The sequence below is a fragment of the Sciurus vulgaris genome, assembly GCF_902686455.1.
Source record: "Sciurus vulgaris genome assembly, chromosome: 14".
NCBI classification, from domain to species: domain Eukaryota; kingdom Metazoa; phylum Chordata; class Mammalia; order Rodentia; family Sciuridae; genus Sciurus; species Sciurus vulgaris.
In genome coordinates, this window is record NC_136475.1 from 80,579,656 (window position 1) to 80,597,082 (window position 17,427).

At 35.5% G+C, this 17,427-nt stretch overlaps 1 protein-coding gene across 1 annotated transcript in view; it reads left to right on the plus strand.

Annotated features, from left to right (window-relative positions):
- Positions 1 to 13,829, plus strand: part of ATAD2B (ATPase family AAA domain containing 2B) — a 158,365-nt gene extending 144,536 nt beyond the window's left edge. The window contains 5 exon segments of the mRNA XM_079109618.1: positions 3,205 to 3,342; positions 7,017 to 7,700; positions 10,153 to 10,280; positions 10,611 to 10,739; positions 12,908 to 13,829. Of these exon segments, the coding sequence (XP_078965744.1) occupies positions 3,205 to 3,342; positions 7,017 to 7,700; positions 10,153 to 10,280; positions 10,611 to 10,739; positions 12,908 to 12,949 (1,121 nt within the window). The 3' untranslated portion in view covers positions 12,950 to 13,829.
- The last annotated feature ends 3,598 nt before the right edge of the window (positions 13,830 to 17,427 follow it).

Consider the following 17,427-nt stretch of genomic DNA (forward strand, 5'->3'; position numbering starts at 1 on the left):
GTTTCAGTTTTCATCAGTTCACTGAAACCTTAAAAGAACGTTTTAGGAATACTTTTTTTTTCCTTCCCTTTTGAAACTTATGTACAATTTTGTTCTTAGAAACACAGAATTAGCTTGGCGAGGTAGCATATGTCTGTAATCCCAGAGGCTTGGGAGGCTGAGGCAGGAGGATTCCAAGTTCAGAGCCAGCCTCAGCAATTAGTGAGGCCCTAAGCAACTCAGTAAGGCCCTCTCTCAAAATGAAATACAAAAATGGGTTGGGGATGAGGCTCAGTGGTTAGATGCCCCTGGGTTCAATTCCCAGTACCACAAAAAAACCCACAAAAAACAAAATTAGCAAATGTGGTTTGTTTGATTTATAACTGTGTCCTTGAGGAACTTTAACCTCAGTAGGAGAGAGAGATGTAAAGCAAAGCAAGTACAGGACATTGTGTGCACTGGTTGAAGCACGTGTACTGCACGGAGAAGAGAGACTTCCTGATTGGGAACCCAGCCTTTTGATTATAATGAAAAAATGTCTGTAGGAGCATAGCCTCCAGTAGACAGGGGAAGGAGGGCAGTGACATGAGGAGGTATTCAAAGTGATCACCTGCATAAAGGTATAGAGGTATAAAGTAACCTGGTGTATTGGAAAAGCATTAAACTCTTTGGTATTGCTAAAATATATGAAATACTGGGAAAAGGACTGAACTGGATCCAGGATAAAATACAGGTGAACTGGATCCAGGATAAAACATTTAAGAAGAAACTTCTCTTTTATCTCCTTGACCGCCTAATCCAGTATAGGATATGGTTGCACTTGGCATTATGGTGGACTTTTTTGGTACTGGGGATAGAACCCAGGGGTGCAATACCACTGAGCCACATCCCCATTTTATTTTTTGTTTTGAGACAGGGTCTTGCTAAGTTGCTTAGGGCCTCACTAAGTTGCTGAGGCTGGCCTCAAACTTTCTATCCTCCTGCCTCAGCCTCCTAAGTCTATGGATTATAGGTACCCAGCTGTGTTGTTTGTTTTTTTGCCATCTCTCTCTTCCTTATTGAGAATTTAAGTACTGTGAATGTCTTTTTTATAGCCCTAATCCAGTCCCTAGGACAGTGTATGGTACCTAACAAATTCTCAGTAATTTGAATGCATCATTACCATGCTAAGGGAATTGGACTTATGGGATAAAGTCCTATAACTCCTGTGTTTTTCAAAACATGTGTATGCACCTGTTACCTGCATCATCTTAGACCTAGCAAATTGGGTACTTTTAAGAATGGTAAGCCAAAAAAATCTGCATTTTAAGAAATTATTGATGTGGTTTTGAGTGTCTTTAAGTTTGAAAATCATTATCATAGGCAGTAGAAGTTATTGGGGATGTTAAGCAGTGGAATGAGTTGGTCAAATTGCTTTGGTGATACAATATAGTATGGTCTCAATGTATCAGGGTAGGAAAATGAGAGATCATTTTCAAAGCTGTTGGAGCCAGTATGGAAAACAGTTTGACAGTTTCTAAAAAGTTAAACAGATTTACTCTACAACCCCAGTGATTCTGTTCCTTGGAATCTACCCAAGAAAAATGAAAATATATGCCCACAAAAATTTGTACATAACTCTTTATAGGAACGTTATTCATAATAACCCGAAGCTGGAAATAACCCACATGATGGTCAACTGGTGAATGAGTGAGCGAATTATAGTATATCCGTACTACACAGTATTAAAAAGGGGACAAAGTACTAATACACAGTACAACGTGGGTCAACTTGAGAAGCATTTTTTAAAAAAATTTTAAGTTGTAGATGGACACAATACCTATATTTATTTTTTTTATGTAGTGCTGAGGATTGGACCTAGTGCCTCACATGTGCTAGGCAAGTGTTGTACCCCAGGCCCCTTGAGAAGCATTATGCTATGGAAAAGAAAGCAATCACAAAAGACCTTGATTCCTTCATGTGACATGCCTAAATATGGCAAGTCTGTGATGACAAAAAAATGAAGTAGTTGTCTGGGACAGTCATTTAAAATTTAATTGCTGTGATGATTGTATAGCTATGTGCATTTGCTAAAAATTATTTAACTGTATGCTTAAGACATACTATTTTTATGTTATGTAAATTGTATCTCAGTGAAGCTGCTGAGGAGAAAACGTTGTTGGAGTGTTCCAGGGTTTTAATGAAGTGAGAATGGAGTTAGACCAGATGAACGTAGAGAGATGTCCCTCGGGCAGAGGGCATTGTGAAGGGAAGGAATATTACTGGTTGGATGACTGAGTACATGCTGGTACCACCAAGCTGGACTGGGAATATTTAAGGACAACATTTTGTGGGTTTTTTGTGGGGAAAGACAAACCAGTTATCTTTCATTTGATCTAACTTTAGGATATCCATTTGGAGATATCAGGTAGGCAGTGGAATATATGGACCAGTAGGCAAGAGATCTTGGGACTAAAGAAACAGATGTGAGGGCTGGGGAGATGGCTCAGTCGGTAGAGTGCTTGCCTCATAAGCCACAAGGCTCTGGGTTCGATCCCCAGCACCAAAAAAAAAAAAAAAAAAAAAAAAAAAGAAACAAATGTGAGAATTATTATGTAACAGCAGTGGGAGCTGAACACAGAAATGATGCTTCATGGGGAAAGATGTAGATTAGGGTAAGAAGAAACGAGATTACAGAGAGTGCTCTGAGAGACGCCATGTTTAGAGACCACATGGAAGAAAAGATTCTACTAAAGAAAATTGAGATGGAATGGTTACTCTTAGAAGATAAAGAAGATAATTCAGGAAAACCAAACTTACTGCAGTGTACTGTGACAGGGGCAAATATCAGATTGAAACAGTGTGTGGGAGTGGAATCTAGTGGCCCAGTAAACACTCATTGTACATTCTAAGATGGCAGAGATCATGACATTTAGACAAAGCATAATCTTATTGTCCCACAGTCACAATGTGAAATGTGTCCCTTTATGAATTAAAATGAGTAAAAATAGGGGCCTTTTGGGCATGGAGTATAAGCACAACCCAGCAGGTGTTTTATTTTTATGATTTTATATCTAGTTTCTTTTCCATCTTAAAACAAAAGGCACTATTTCCATCAGAATTACAAACTGTCCAAGTATAATTAATGACTTTAAAACTCAGTTTTTTATTTCAGACTTTTTTTAACCTCCTTGGTTTATGTAGCTGGGAATATTTAAATAGGTATTGCTTATCTTCTGCTTGCAGGCTTATCGGTAACAGCAGAACAAATAAATCCTCATGGCACTGGAACTCGGAAGACAGAAACTAGAGTTGAAGAGGCATTTCGGCACAAACAGAGAAATCCAATGGATGTCTGGCACAACTCTGCAAATAAATGCGCATGTGAGTATTTGAGACCATGTTGTCCACCAGTGGGAACAGCTGAGAATGATGCAGGTTTGTCAGGAAGCAGGTGCATAAACCGGAGTGCTGCAGTTTTTTCCACAGCTCTTAATCTTTTGTCTTTCCAGAGGTGAAGTTGGTGGGGTAAGATGCTGTATCAGAAACATACTTCTTTAAACCTATTTGCCATTTTCTGTACCTTTTCAGTACTGGCTCTTATAATTAAACCAGGGTTGAATGTTTTCAGTGTTCAGCTTTGATTTTTGGATAGAAATATGGAGGTGATCAACTTTTTATCCACTCTTGTCCTTATTCCCCACATCTTGTTGCATGTGGTTGCAGGGTGCTCTCTTAATTAGTGAGAAATGAAAGTTCTTATGGGTGACTGATTTGGCAATAGGATATTGATTCTCCTGAGAGAATATTTTGTGCTCAATTTGAAAAGTCTTCATAGCCTTCGTTATTGGTCTGTTTTGGTGTGGTGTACTTAGAAAATTTGATGTTCTAGATTTTCTTTATTTTATTCATGTTGGTCTATAATACTTTTTTTTTTTTTTTTTTTGGTATTACAGGCCATGGGCACTCTACTGCTGAACTACAGTCCCAGTCCCCAGTTAGCCTTTTTTTTTTCTTTTTCTTTTTTCTTATGAGATAGGGTCTTGCGGCTTTGAGCTTGTAATCTTTGAGCTTGTAATTTTTTTTTTTTCTTTTTCTTTTTTCTTATGAGATAGGGTCTTGCGGCTTTGAGCTTGTAATCTTTGAGCTTGTAATTTGTTTTTTTTCTTTTTTCTTATGAGATAGGGTCTTGCTGGCTTTGAGCTTGTAATCCTCTGGTCTTAGCCTCCCAAGTTGCTGAGATTACAGGCATGCACCACTGTTCTTGACTGGTCTATAATATTTCTAAGACAAGTGTTAATAAACACCATATTTTTCTAGTGTAATCCTTCTGTTACACTGAAAATAACCTGCCTTGGAAGATGCCTACTGTTTTTTCTGGTATAATGGTGATAATATTGCTCTGTTGACTTGGGAATTTGGCTCAGTGGTATACTCCTTGCCTAGTAATGTGTGAGACCTGGGGTTTGATCCCCAGTACCACAAAAAGAAAGAAAGTGGAAAAAAAACAAAAAACAAAACAAAAAAAAAACAAAAAACGAAACATCTGTTAACAAAGCTGGTTTTAATATGCTCTTTCATAAATGGCACTGTCTTTTGTCTCAAAGATGGCACTGAAATGGCACTGAAATTTGAATGAATGTGTCATACCCACTTTTTAAAAACTTATCCTCTTTGGATAAGAGGTATTCATTGGGAAGTTTAAGAAAGAACTTAATGGTGCATTTAGTTGCATGAAAATGATTAAAGCTATTTGGCCTAGTTGTATCTCAAATCATGGCCTGAATTGTGTAATACTGCACTTAAATTTATTAAACTTTGAAGTCTTTTACATTCTTTGCATTTGATTTAAATATCTACTAATGAAAATGCATTGAATATTCACTTTAAGAAGTTTAAGTTCCTTTAAATATTAAAAATATTCTTTTAATCTATAGATGAGAGTTTTGTTTTACCAGTAGATGGCATATGTGACACATCATTTATATGTTTTAGGCTAACTTACTCAAATCATAAATCTAAGTCCCATAAGGGACAGGTCTTGGTTTTTGAAACAAGCTCAGTGATGTTATAAAATTGACTCTATAAAGATTATGTCCCTAAATGGGTTTTTCATACAGAGCACCCTTGATAAAGGAAGTGGCATATGGAGGAGTAGATCCACAAGTACATAGACTCCTGCCAGGTACTCTGAAGATATAGCAGAGGAAACAACAATCTCTGTTCTTGTTGAGCTTATGTGATTAGTTCCTTCCTTCCTCCCTCCCTCCCTTCCTTCCTTTTCTTTTTTCTTTTTTCTTTTTTCCAAATTCTAGTAGTCCTTAGAAATAATGCTTTAAAGAGGAGGACATACCTCTTCTCTCTTCCAGAGAATAAAAAGATTTTCTCTGTTGTTAGCCATGATGAAAGCATTAGAAGTAAATTCGTTTCAGTGGGGCTCTGACTTTTGATTAATTTTATTTGATTAAATAAATTGAACTGGCTCTTAATTCAGTAGAGTTGAGCCTCTTTTTGCCTAGAGTCCCATGGCTTAGGAAAGAGAAGGGGACCCTGTTGTGCTTTTGGTTTCATAGCTTGAGAATAGGAAAGGTTACAGTGTCAGTAGTGGATTGTAAGATAGTAAAAACCAAACAGCTCCACCTGTTGGCGTCCAAGCAAGATGACAGACTTTCTGTAGTTTTTAATGTGAACTAGATTAATTTTTCTATTGTTAATAGAATGGTTATAGATGCCTATCACCTGAGCCTGTGTGTCAGCTTTTAATAGTAAAATAATAATTTTTCTTGTTCACCACAATTATTACTCCATTACTGTAAATTTAAAAAGTAGGATTTAGGAGGAACCCTATAACTATAAATTATAAAAGTTGAAATTAGGGGGGAAAATAAAGAGTTCTAATGATACTATAGTTTTGAAGGAAAAATAACCTTTGAGACTGAAGATTTGAATTTTAGAGATCATACGAGAAACCTTTAGTAGCTGTACTTTTAGGTGAAAAAGAAGAATCATATTTATAACTAAATGTACCCATTCCTTATAAATATGTTGGTATCTTTACCTACACAGTAGGGGTTAAAGGTAAAAGGATGAAAGCAGTATGTGAACACACACTGCATTGTTTTATAGATTGCAAGTCCTTATTAAACAGTGCAAGTGACCCAACTGGGTAGTCTTGCCTAATCAACTACCTTTGACACACATAAAGGAAATAAAAATTTCTGGGTCCATTATCACCTAGAAGCCCATTTCTGCTCACAGACCACATTGAAGTTTATATCATCTTAAGAGTATAGTTCCTACAACTTTTATAGATATCACTTTTCATATAACTGACAATATTTTTAATATTTTGTTAATGTTACAACAACTTTGATAACAGAGAGCTTGATTTTCTTATATATTCTCAGGTAACTTTGTGAGAAAACTGATGCTGCTGGATGAACCATTTGTCCGAAAGCAAGTTAATAGTTGATATAACTTTTGACTTCTATCCATGATCATACTTACTATGGGTGATTCCTTTTTCTAGAATGAGAGACAATGGAGATTTCTTTGTGGGGATACCTATAACAATGTTGTCATGCTGTGCTGGCTTTTATGTTTATTTCCTTTCATGGTTTAGAAACTATCTCTTGATCTTGCTGGCAAAGCATCCATGTTGTGGAAAGCCAGGGCTGTGGCCCAAACCTTCTGGGTAGCCTGGTAATGTGATCATCCCCCAAATGTATATATTTTATGATTGGTCCCTAGATGTTGAAAGTTAAGAACCACTCTAAAGTAGAATGTAAGGTAATAGAAAAGACTAGTGCTGAGTAAACTCTTATAGGAAGCAAAATTTTAAAGTTTCCATTCTGCAGGGTTGGTTCCTACTTCATATCCATTCTGCTCGTAGGTTTTGAGAATTAGTCGGCATGGATGTCAGGAGCCAAGAGTTTTTGTTTGTATATTAGACCAGTATGGGTTTCTCTTCTTTTTGGTCCTCTTTAATAAATGTATGTAAAGTAGATATTGCACTCCAAGTTACACATATATTTTTTTTTTCCTTCCTCATAAAACAGTTCGGGTACGGAGAAAATCAAGGCGAAGATCACAGTGGGGTAAAGGAATTATTAAAAAAAGAAAAGTTAACAATTTAAAAAAAGATGAAGAGGATACTAAATTTGCAGACTATGAGAACCATACAGAGGACAGGAAATTGCTGGAGAATGGGGAGTTCGAGGTAAGCACTGATTGCCATGAAGAAAATGGAGAAGAGACTGGAGACTTATCTATGACCAATGATGAATCATCCTGTGACATCATGGACATGGACCAGGGGCAGAGACTAAACAATGGGGCAGGCACAAAAGAGAACTTTGCATCCACAGAAGAAGAAAGTTCAAATGAATCTCTTCTCATCCACGGTAGCAGCTCTCTCAATCCAGAACAGACATCTAGGAAGGAGCCTTTTCTTAAAGGCAACTGTCTGAATGGTGAGGCCTCCACTGACAGTTTTGAAGGAATACCTGTTCTGGAATGTCAAAATGGAAAAGTTGATGTTGTTCCTCTCTGTGGTAGTGGAGATAAATGTAGTTCTGAACAAAAGATTGTCCTGGAAAGCCAGTCAAAAGGAAAACCAGAAACTTCAAATGAAAATCATGGAGATGATCCTGAGAAATTAGAGGCACTGGAATGTAGCAATACCGAGAAATTAGAACCTGGCCCCGAAGTGGAGGTTAAAGATGCAGAATTGGATAAAGAAGGTAAAAATATTATTTCGAAACATCTTCAGAGGTTTAAACTGCAAAGTTTACTCATTGCAAAAATTTATCTGATTTCTAGTAGTAGTATTTGATGAGTAATTATATTCCTCTGAGAAACTGTTAAAGTTTTCCTCCCTTATTAGAGAAAAGTATGCACATGCACACTAAGTTGCTGAACTTTTCAGAGGTTTTAGAGTCCAGAATGCACTGCATTCATGACTGCTTACTTTGCTGTCTCTCAGTTGATTATTACCCCCATTCTAAGGGACATATGACTAAACCTGAGTAAATTCACATGTGTGATGAACATGGAATTACAACAGAAGAATTACTAGAAGGGGTGGAATGGACAGAGAAGACATGGGTATAGCAGTATGGCAAATTAGGAAGAATCATGCAGACCTGGATTATGCATCAGTTCGATTCATCATAATCATGGAACTTGGCACTAGTTGTTCATACTCCCCAAGCCTAGTTATTTGTCTTATAAATTAAACTTCAGAACATTGTTGTTCAAGACATTACAATAAGTCTTTTATAGTAATTTCCTCTCATGGTTGCTGGCACATTAAGGTTTGTTTATTGAGGGCATTGTTAGTTGGATCTGAGAGATGTTCAGTGTAAGAGACTTCATTGATTTGTAAGGCCAGAACTGGAGGAAAGACACAGAACTTTCACAGTCAGATTTACTTTGTGCCCAGTGAATTGGAGCAGTCTGCCCGCTCCTGATTTCTTGTGACTATATGATTCTTTTGAGAAGATGTAGAAAAGGGGAGTCAAGCCTTTCTAGCCTCTTATTTGTTTATCATTATTCTTTTAGCCCATAATGAGATGGATATGAGTTGGATATCTACCTTGTTCAACACATTTTCTTCCTGGACAGTTCCTTTCCTAAATTAGGCTATCTTGAAATTGTATCATATTTTGTAAATTGGATGGAGTACGCAGCTTTAATCAGGGATTAGTAAAATTAGGATTAAGAGAGATCTGCTGTTCTTAAATGTTCATTGTTGAGAATTTTTCTTTTTTCTCAATATTTAATAATAGAAAGTAATTTTAAGAGCAGTATTTATTCTGGGCTATCATATAGACAGAACTTAAAAAAATGTGTTAAAGCAAGATTTAAATAATGAATGGAACAGGGTGGGAAAGAGGGATAAATCTGTGGTATCAGGCAGAATGACTGCGGAGAGGAGTCCATTTTAATGCTACTTCTCTAGCAATTTTAGTAAGTTTGCTTAAATTACTGTTATGCTCAGTCTGAAAGCTTTAAAGATCTTCGTTGTATAGAAGTATGATCTAAAGTTTTCATTTAAAATTGTCAGGACAATATTACTTAATGCTTTGGTTCTTAATCTGAGTTCTCAGACCTCTAGAAGTTCATGGATATAATAATAAGGATCAGTATAACTTTGAAAACCCTCCTGGAATATGTTAGACTATCAAACCTTTCATTTTAAAGGCTGCTTGAAATATAAAATTTCTCTGATATATCGTCATACATGTAGGGTTGTTAAAGGCAGCACTTTGGTTCTTTTACTGTTTGTTTATAGAGAGGGCATTGAGGAGAAGAAGGAAGAGTTTAAAGACTTGTGAGTAAAAGGATCAGCGCAGGACAGAGGAGGAAGATTCCCCTTAATGTCCCTAACATAGCCAGGTCCCATATGAACTTCTGAAACAGCCCAGATTTTGTTTAAGTTCCTTCCCCATCAGCTTCCAGAGTATTCCTACTTCCGGGGACATGTTGGTGCCTCTGTACTCCTCTACGTGCCTTGAACTGTGGAATTAAGCTCACTTACCCCAAATTTCTATTTTTTTTTTTTTTAATTCTGATTAGTCACAGCAACATATGAGAAGGAAGGTAATTAGGTTATACTAATTCACTATCAGGAAGGAAAGACTAGCATCCCTGTTACACTTAAACCTATATTTTTGTGAAAAATTATCACAACAGATCAGTCTCTAATAGAATATTAGGCAATGTATAGAAAAATCTTTTTTAAAAAATCACACAATGTTGAGGAAAATGCTTTAGGTTGGGAAGCTAATGTGTAGACAAGCTGACCCCATTCATTATTGCTTTTCTAGGTTACTTTTTTTTCCTTTATCTAATTTTGAAAGTTCCCACTTTTAAAATGATAGCTACCGTGAAGAGAGTGAAGGCTGTTTATAAGTCAGTGCATAGAGGCAAAGATTGCTTTTCTTTTCCTTTTAATGGATATGCTTATTAGATGGTGTCCTAGTATGACTTTGCTTTCATAGTTGTGGTTTAGTTCTCTTTATTTTGAATTACTTATTCTTACAGAACAAGAAAGTTATCATTTAAAGAATATCATCTTCCTCATCCCACCCAGAAAGGAGATGTAGTGGGTATAAGAATTTATAGATGCTTAAGACTTATTTTCCTTAACTGTACTTGCTGCATTGCATTTCCCCTCCCCCTCAATTTTAGGTGCTTCTAAAGTAAAGAAATACCGTAAATTAATTTTAGAGCAGGCAAAAACAACAAGCCTGGAACTGGTTCCAGAAGAGCCGTCTGAGCCTGTGCCACCTCTTATAGTTGATCGTGAGCGATTGAAGGTAAGATTAGCTATTCCCAGTCAGTTCTAAAGGAATGGAAGGATATTTGAATATTTGTAGGCAGTTGAGTAAAACTGTTTTTCAAAATCTGCTGATTACACCAGGGATTTAATTGTCTCAGGGTTTCTACTAAAGAAGAGTTACATGCATTGAGGGGTTGAAAGTATGGGAATGGTCCTGGTAATAACTAAGCCCTAGAATCTTCTAATCTCAGGTGTCACTTTTATACTTTATGATGTCTACTGTTTAGTCATTACAATATAACTGTTTCAGTTTGACCAGGGAAATCAAACTATTTTTATTCTCTTTTTTTTCCCTAATTTTTCTTAGAAATTGCTTGATTTGTTGGTAGATAAAAGCAACAATTTGACAGTTGATCAGCTTGAGAGATTATATTCTCTTCTTAGTCAGTGCATCTATCGTCATCGTAAAGATTATGACAAATCACAACTTGTAGAGGTAAGTGCTTAGTTCATCTGTGGAATAAATAAATATGTATGGAAGAAAAGAGAAAAAAGTTATTTTTCCTAAGTCTGTATTTTTCATTAGCTCAAGTAGGTCTTAAGATTTAAGATTAGAGGAATCATTCAGGGGTATATTTTGAATAAAGCCTTTCTGTGCCATTTTGTCTCAGAAAAGAAGTAACCTGGGGTTCCTAGTAGGTAAAAAGACAGAAATCTATGGTTCTGGATAGGTGAATACACAGAATGTCACAGTTCTCTGAACATGTCACTTGAGCCTATTGGATGTGGTGTGGCCCCACAATCCTTTTCACTGCTCCCTAGGCAGCTATTGCTGATGTAAGAAGGTAGCAGGGCCAATGAAACCCATTTGCCACATCATTAATGGTTGGAAGAGAATTAAAAGTCATGTCATTTAATCAAACCTAGTCCTGTAAAATATCCATATGAATCAGTGCTTATACTTTTGCTTAGAGACTTTTAGAGATGAACCATTCCATTTTTTTAGAACCACAGGGAAATTCTTCCCTTATAAGTGAGCTTCTAGCTCTATTCATATAATTTACATCATTAAACCACACTTTGGATTTTTGAAATCATGTGAGCAACTGTAATCCTTTATCCACTCTGAATGGCCAAATGGCTTAGACTTCCTTGGTTCACTTACTTGTTAGTTTATCTGATGGTCTGGCTATTAAATATTTATTGAGTACCTAGTGCCAGATAAAGATATGGTAAAATATGATAAAGACAAAATACTTGTTCTCAAGGGGACATTTCTGTTGGTAAAGATATTAAAGTTTATGTATAGAAAATATGGCTGTTCCACATATATAATAAAGATTATTAGAATTAAAACAAGAACTTTGAAAATTATAACCACATTTTTATGAGTTTCATTTTTACAAAGCTATACTAGTTGTATAATAAAATGTTTTAGCAGAACTGATTTTAATTGCTCGTGTAGAAGAACTTGTTGATCAGACAATAATTCGTTAGTATAGCCTATTATTTCTACAGAGATAGAATAGAATTTCATTGGAGCTATTTAAAGAGAGAAGAAAACCAGATATCTTAGATGTATTTGACATTTGCCCATCTTAATGAAATATGCATGCAAAGTACAGTTATTTACATTTTTTTTATTCTAGAACTTTTGTTCAAATGGTTGTGGTTTCACTAGATTGAATTGAATAATCATTTAGCAGTGAAATATTCCAGAATGAGATTTAGAACCTAGTTTAAGAAGGAAAGGAATTAATAGCATTAATAATTAATTAATATATTAATTAATAGTGATGGTAGACACTCATTCTGTCTCCTCTCACCACCACCCTTTTCTGGCTCTGGAGGGGATAGGATGAGAACAGGGTGTGTTCTAGTTTTTGGCTTATGCTTTGCTGCACTGACTTCAGTTTATTTGTTTTGGGAGTTAGTAGAATGTAGGACTCAGACTCTGGAGTGAGGCTGCTTGTCTTCCAATTCTGACTGCCACTTACTGGCTTATTCAGATTGCCCCTCTGTGTTTCACTTTCTTTATCTGTGAAATGGGACTCATAGTATTATCTGTTTTCAACTTTTCATGTTATTGAAGAAATGAAGTTAAATAATATATATAAAAATTGTATATATTTACATATAAATATATCTTGTGTCTACTGCATTTACATATTTTTGTATATATACATAATATATAATATACATAATATATGTTTTATATATATATATCTTAGTATAATATCTGGCATAAGCTACTCATTGATTGTTACTATCACCATCTTCTTCCTCATATTCTTATGACTCATACCTCTTTCTTTTATTACTGCCAAGTTAATCATAGAGTGTTAACTAGCTTCATCATCCTCATTTACCTAAATATAAAATAGGTTCTTGGGGGGCTGGGGAGATAGCTCCGTTGGTAGAGTGCCAGTACAAGGCCCTGGGTTCGATCCCCAGCACCCAAAAACAAAAAAAAACGTTCTTGGAAATGTCTAGGGCAGATTGTTTTACAGAGTAGCTGAGGTATTATGTTCAGGAAGATGCTCCAACTTGAGCTTGGATCTCAAATTCTTTCTCTAAAAATTGAGTTTGATGTGAATTCAATCCATAATGAGTAATACCTTTGTCTTTCCCTTAATAGATAACAAGCATTTCTTTCTCTTACAGGAGATGGAAAGAACAGTTCATATGTTTGAGACATTCCTATGAACTTTTCAAGATGAGTGGTTGATCCTCTCCAATCTGCTCCTGACAGAGCAGTCTTCTGAGCCATTCACTTTCAAATTGCACCAATTATGTGCAGAGCCTTGGTGTAAAGTGCTCTCTCACTCATTCTTTCTCTCTGTTGAATTTGGTGCTATTGTCTCAGGTACCTGAAACCAACCAGCCTACAAGAACCAAACAGAACTTCAGAAACTTGTTGTATTTTCCACAAATAAAAAAATACAACCCCACAGCTTGGAGATTTTGGTGCTACAGAAACTGCTTTTGCTTCTGCTCCTCTTTTTGTGCACTGTCTTCTGGAGATTCTCTTAGGGAGCAGACCAGCAACAGGAGGAAACTGGATGGGCAGTTCTAACTGTGTTGAATTGTTTAAACAATGGGCAACCTGCTTTTTGGGTTTCACTTTTTTTCTTTTTTTCCTTTTCCTTTCTATCTCTTATCATATTTCCCCCTCTCTGGGTAATGGACTGAAGCCTGTTTTAAAGTTGGCTATGGTATATTCTGGTGGGAAACTGAAGAAACCAGATGAAATTAGATTAGGCTCTTTAGAACTGCCTTTTAATGTGCCTTTTTATTCGTTTGAGAAAGATAAGGCTAAATGGATGAGCTTGTTTGTAGCAAATAAATTAAAATGTTTTCTTTGGTCACAACCTTCAAAATAAGTTTTGATACTCTGCATCAAGAGACAACTCTTCTGGTATTAATGCCTGTCTTGTTCTCAAAGCTCAATCAAGACCCTCAGTAAACCACATAATATACTAAAAATGGTAAGTTTTCCTGTATGGTCTGTTTCTGTGTAAGAAACATATAATAAAACAATGACAAATAATGCACAGTCCATTAAAAAAAAAAAAGAAACAAAAACTCACACACTTTTTCCATATTACTGACAGTGATGACCAGAAAATAGTGGCCGTTCTTCTGTCAGAGGCAATTTAATAGTTATTCATGTTTGAGTTCCCAGAGAAAAATGATTTCTATGTGTAATAAATTGTTATTGTTTTGTTTTAAAGCCAGGACTTGCCAAATGAACAGAAAAGAGGAATTTGTCAGAAGCTCCATAAAATTCATTTTCTGTATAATTGCAAGTGAGCTCTGGTATGGTCCTTGAATAACAGTATTAATGTTTGAATCCCTTCTCATAAGCTTACCTTCACAACTCTTCATTTTGATTGGAATCTATTTTGGATCTTGTTGAGTGATTTCTGTGAATTGTACTTACCTGAAATTAATTATGGGTTACTAGTTTTACAAAAACTTTCTATAAATTTGGAGACACAGTCTAGGCAGTTGCAAAGAGGCAAAGGGAGTGCAGTAACATTTTTTAATCAGATAATTTTTAAGCAAAGTGTAGAAAATTTTGCCAACAAGTTGGCTTGCTATCTTCATTTATTGTAGCTGTTAGCTGCAGGTGTGTCTTTCCAATATATGCAACACATGTAGTTTGAGTTTTAATTAGGGCACATGGTCTTGGACTACTGCAGAGATACTGAGCTACCTCAGCTTTTTGTGTTTTAGTTACCAACAGTGTTTACAGAGTCCTGTAATCACTTCACCACCGTTTACGTGCTAAAGCTAAGGTACTTTGTCTCCTTGTCTCTGGCTGTCTGTAGTGTGCAGAAAGCACATTCTGGCCTGGGCTACTGCAGTAATCCCAAGTGCTTCTTTGCATTTACCTTTACATTTACTGCCTTCTAGTTCTAGCTTAATTTTTTTAAAATGCCACTTCTTTTCTTTATGCCTAGTCTATGAAGTTTTCATAATATTCAGTTAATCATATAATTCAAGATGCTACCCATGTAGACACACTGTATTTGTAAGGTGGGCAAGTGCGATTAACGATGAACCATTTTAAAGGGGAGGTTATTTGAAACCTCTAATTTGATTATTGGGACGATTTTCATGCTTTCTTTAATATTTATTACCATCATACCAGTTCAAACTATTTTACTGTCTAATACATTAGCATTTTGTATTTTGATGGAAATTGTTACAGAATTTAAAGATTTGATGAAATAAGATGTAGCAGATTTTTTGTAGCAAGTTTCTGGTAAAAGGGTTTTTTGCAAGTCTCAGGTTCTTGCTGCACTTTTTTTTTTTTTTTTTTTTTTTTTTTTTTACTATTTATTCCAGTTACTCTAATTCAGAAGCATTCTGTTCAAGTAACAGCAGCACTTGTGAAAGGTAAAAAACAAAACAAAACAAAAAAAAACAAAAATAACCCGCACACATTCTTAGTAGGATACTAAATTTGTACAAGTTAATTAAGATTTTAGCCATCAGTGAGTTTGACAAGGGAAATTTATTTATGTTCGGCATTAAAATGCTTCCAAAAGATCAAGTTTTTGTTGTTGGTTGTTTTTTTTTTTTTTAAATCCTTAATATAGAAGGAGAAGTCAGAGGCAACCTCAGTATAGGAACTGCCACTTTGAACAGTTTAGGTCTTAAAGAGAAAACCAATTTCATGCCAAGGGGAGAAAAATGAGCCAAAATTGTACCAACTCTTCTGACTCCTTTTCTTCCCGAGAAAGAAACATACTACACCAGTTTCACTTATTTTACAAATATCTGGTGGTTCTATAGTTTAAAGCAGCTTGTGAAATTATCCAAGTGAACTCGATTTTGTTTACCTTTCTGTAAGTTCTTAATTTTTGCTGTATAGCATTGGCAAAAATATGTACAAATTGACCTCTGTTCTTATTTCCTATTGTGAGCATTATAAATGATAAGCTCCAGTGTAAAAGCTTGCTCTCAGAGCAGTAAAATATGTATCACAGCACAGCCCAGCTATATTTCATGCTCAGCTGTGGGGACTCGGGAGCATTTTAAAGATGATAGAACCACATTAGGGTTGAAACTGATGGCTGTGGAGTTAATTGTGTTTTGAGCTTGAATCTTACCTGTGATTGATTTTTTAAAATGTCCTTTCATGACTTGATTTTTCTCATATGCCAATGTATTTGTAGGTTTACTGGATTTTACTTTTAGGGAGTGGGGTGGTCATTTCTTCCCTTTTCTGATTAAGTTGATTCAGCTATGGTGCTATTCAGTAGGTGTCTTCAGTGTCAGGTCCCGTAGCTGAACGCCATTGTTATTATAATTATTATTTGTAATCATATTGTAAGCTTGAATTTGGGCTTGTACTTGCATCTTTTGTATTTTGTACATTTGGTTACTTAGATTTGGGAGTCCTATTTGGTTTCAGTCATGTATGTCTACTTTGTAGATTAAGTAGACTCATCAACTATGGTCTCTTTTGGGTTTGTAGTTTAATTTAGAATTGTGTTAAATTGATGTTTTACATTTGACTTCATTTTGCATTAGTTTGAAGTAAATTATTTAATTTTTGAATTCTGGAATTTGAACATTTACTGTAATTTGTAATATAACTGCTGTGAAATACTTGAATAAAGATGATAAGAAAAACACATTTTTCTTTAGCTTAATTATGATCACTGTTGGCTGCAAATCCTGTGCTACTTTTCTAGTTGATGTCATCTATTTTACAGTTAGACTATATAAATGTGTATTAAGTGCCTCAGAAAATCTTGTATATGTTCCTTTTTGGTTCTAAGTACACTTGAAGATTTTTTAAACTGAAAGTTTTCCTGTTGAGAAAGTGTGGTTTTAATCTAGTGGAAGATTGTCTAAACTAGATGTCAAATTGAATGGAATCAAATGGATCATTTTTGAAATTTGTTTTTCTATCTGAACATTTAGATACAGACCTTATAATTGCAGTCAAAGATCAGTCAAGATTTTAGACTTTGGAGATGAAGTCGAGTTTTATTTATGCAGATTTAGTTTGCAAAGGACTCAAAACTACAAATAAAATGAGAGAGGTTAGTCTTAAAACATCTATTTTGTGTTATTCCCCATGCCCTAGCAACTGCAAAGTTATCTACTGAGTATTTTTTTTTAATCTAAATTCCCTCTTTTCCCTCTACATTCATGTTCGTTATGTTCCAGGCACTATGCTAGGTGTGTGGCACACACAGGATACCTTCCCTTTCTAACTAGCTTATATCCTGCTAATGTGAAGTTGAATAAATGTTGGATACTTTAATATTATTTGCTATTCTTTTAAGAACCAACCCTGAAATTTTATAGTTTGGTTGGTTATCACAATAGAAGTCTCTCAGTGGGAGTGCCTTCATGTTATATTATTTTTACAAATGATTTTGAGGTTTTTGAATAATTAGGTGTATTCCTTTTATTCTGTCCTATCTTTTGCCTCATAATTTTCCTTCCATTAGTCGCACATATTAAATATAAGAACTCAGGGGGAATTAGGTATTCTTTGGAAGATTTTGCACTGGTGGTCTCCCTTCCCCTATTGATAGCACAGTTACCTTCTGAGTGTTTGGAGGTGTTGGAGCCAGACTTCTTCTTTCTTTGCCTTAATGCCACTCATTAGTGCCTACTATTTTCCCAATGGCACTGCTTGTTCCCAAACAAATAGT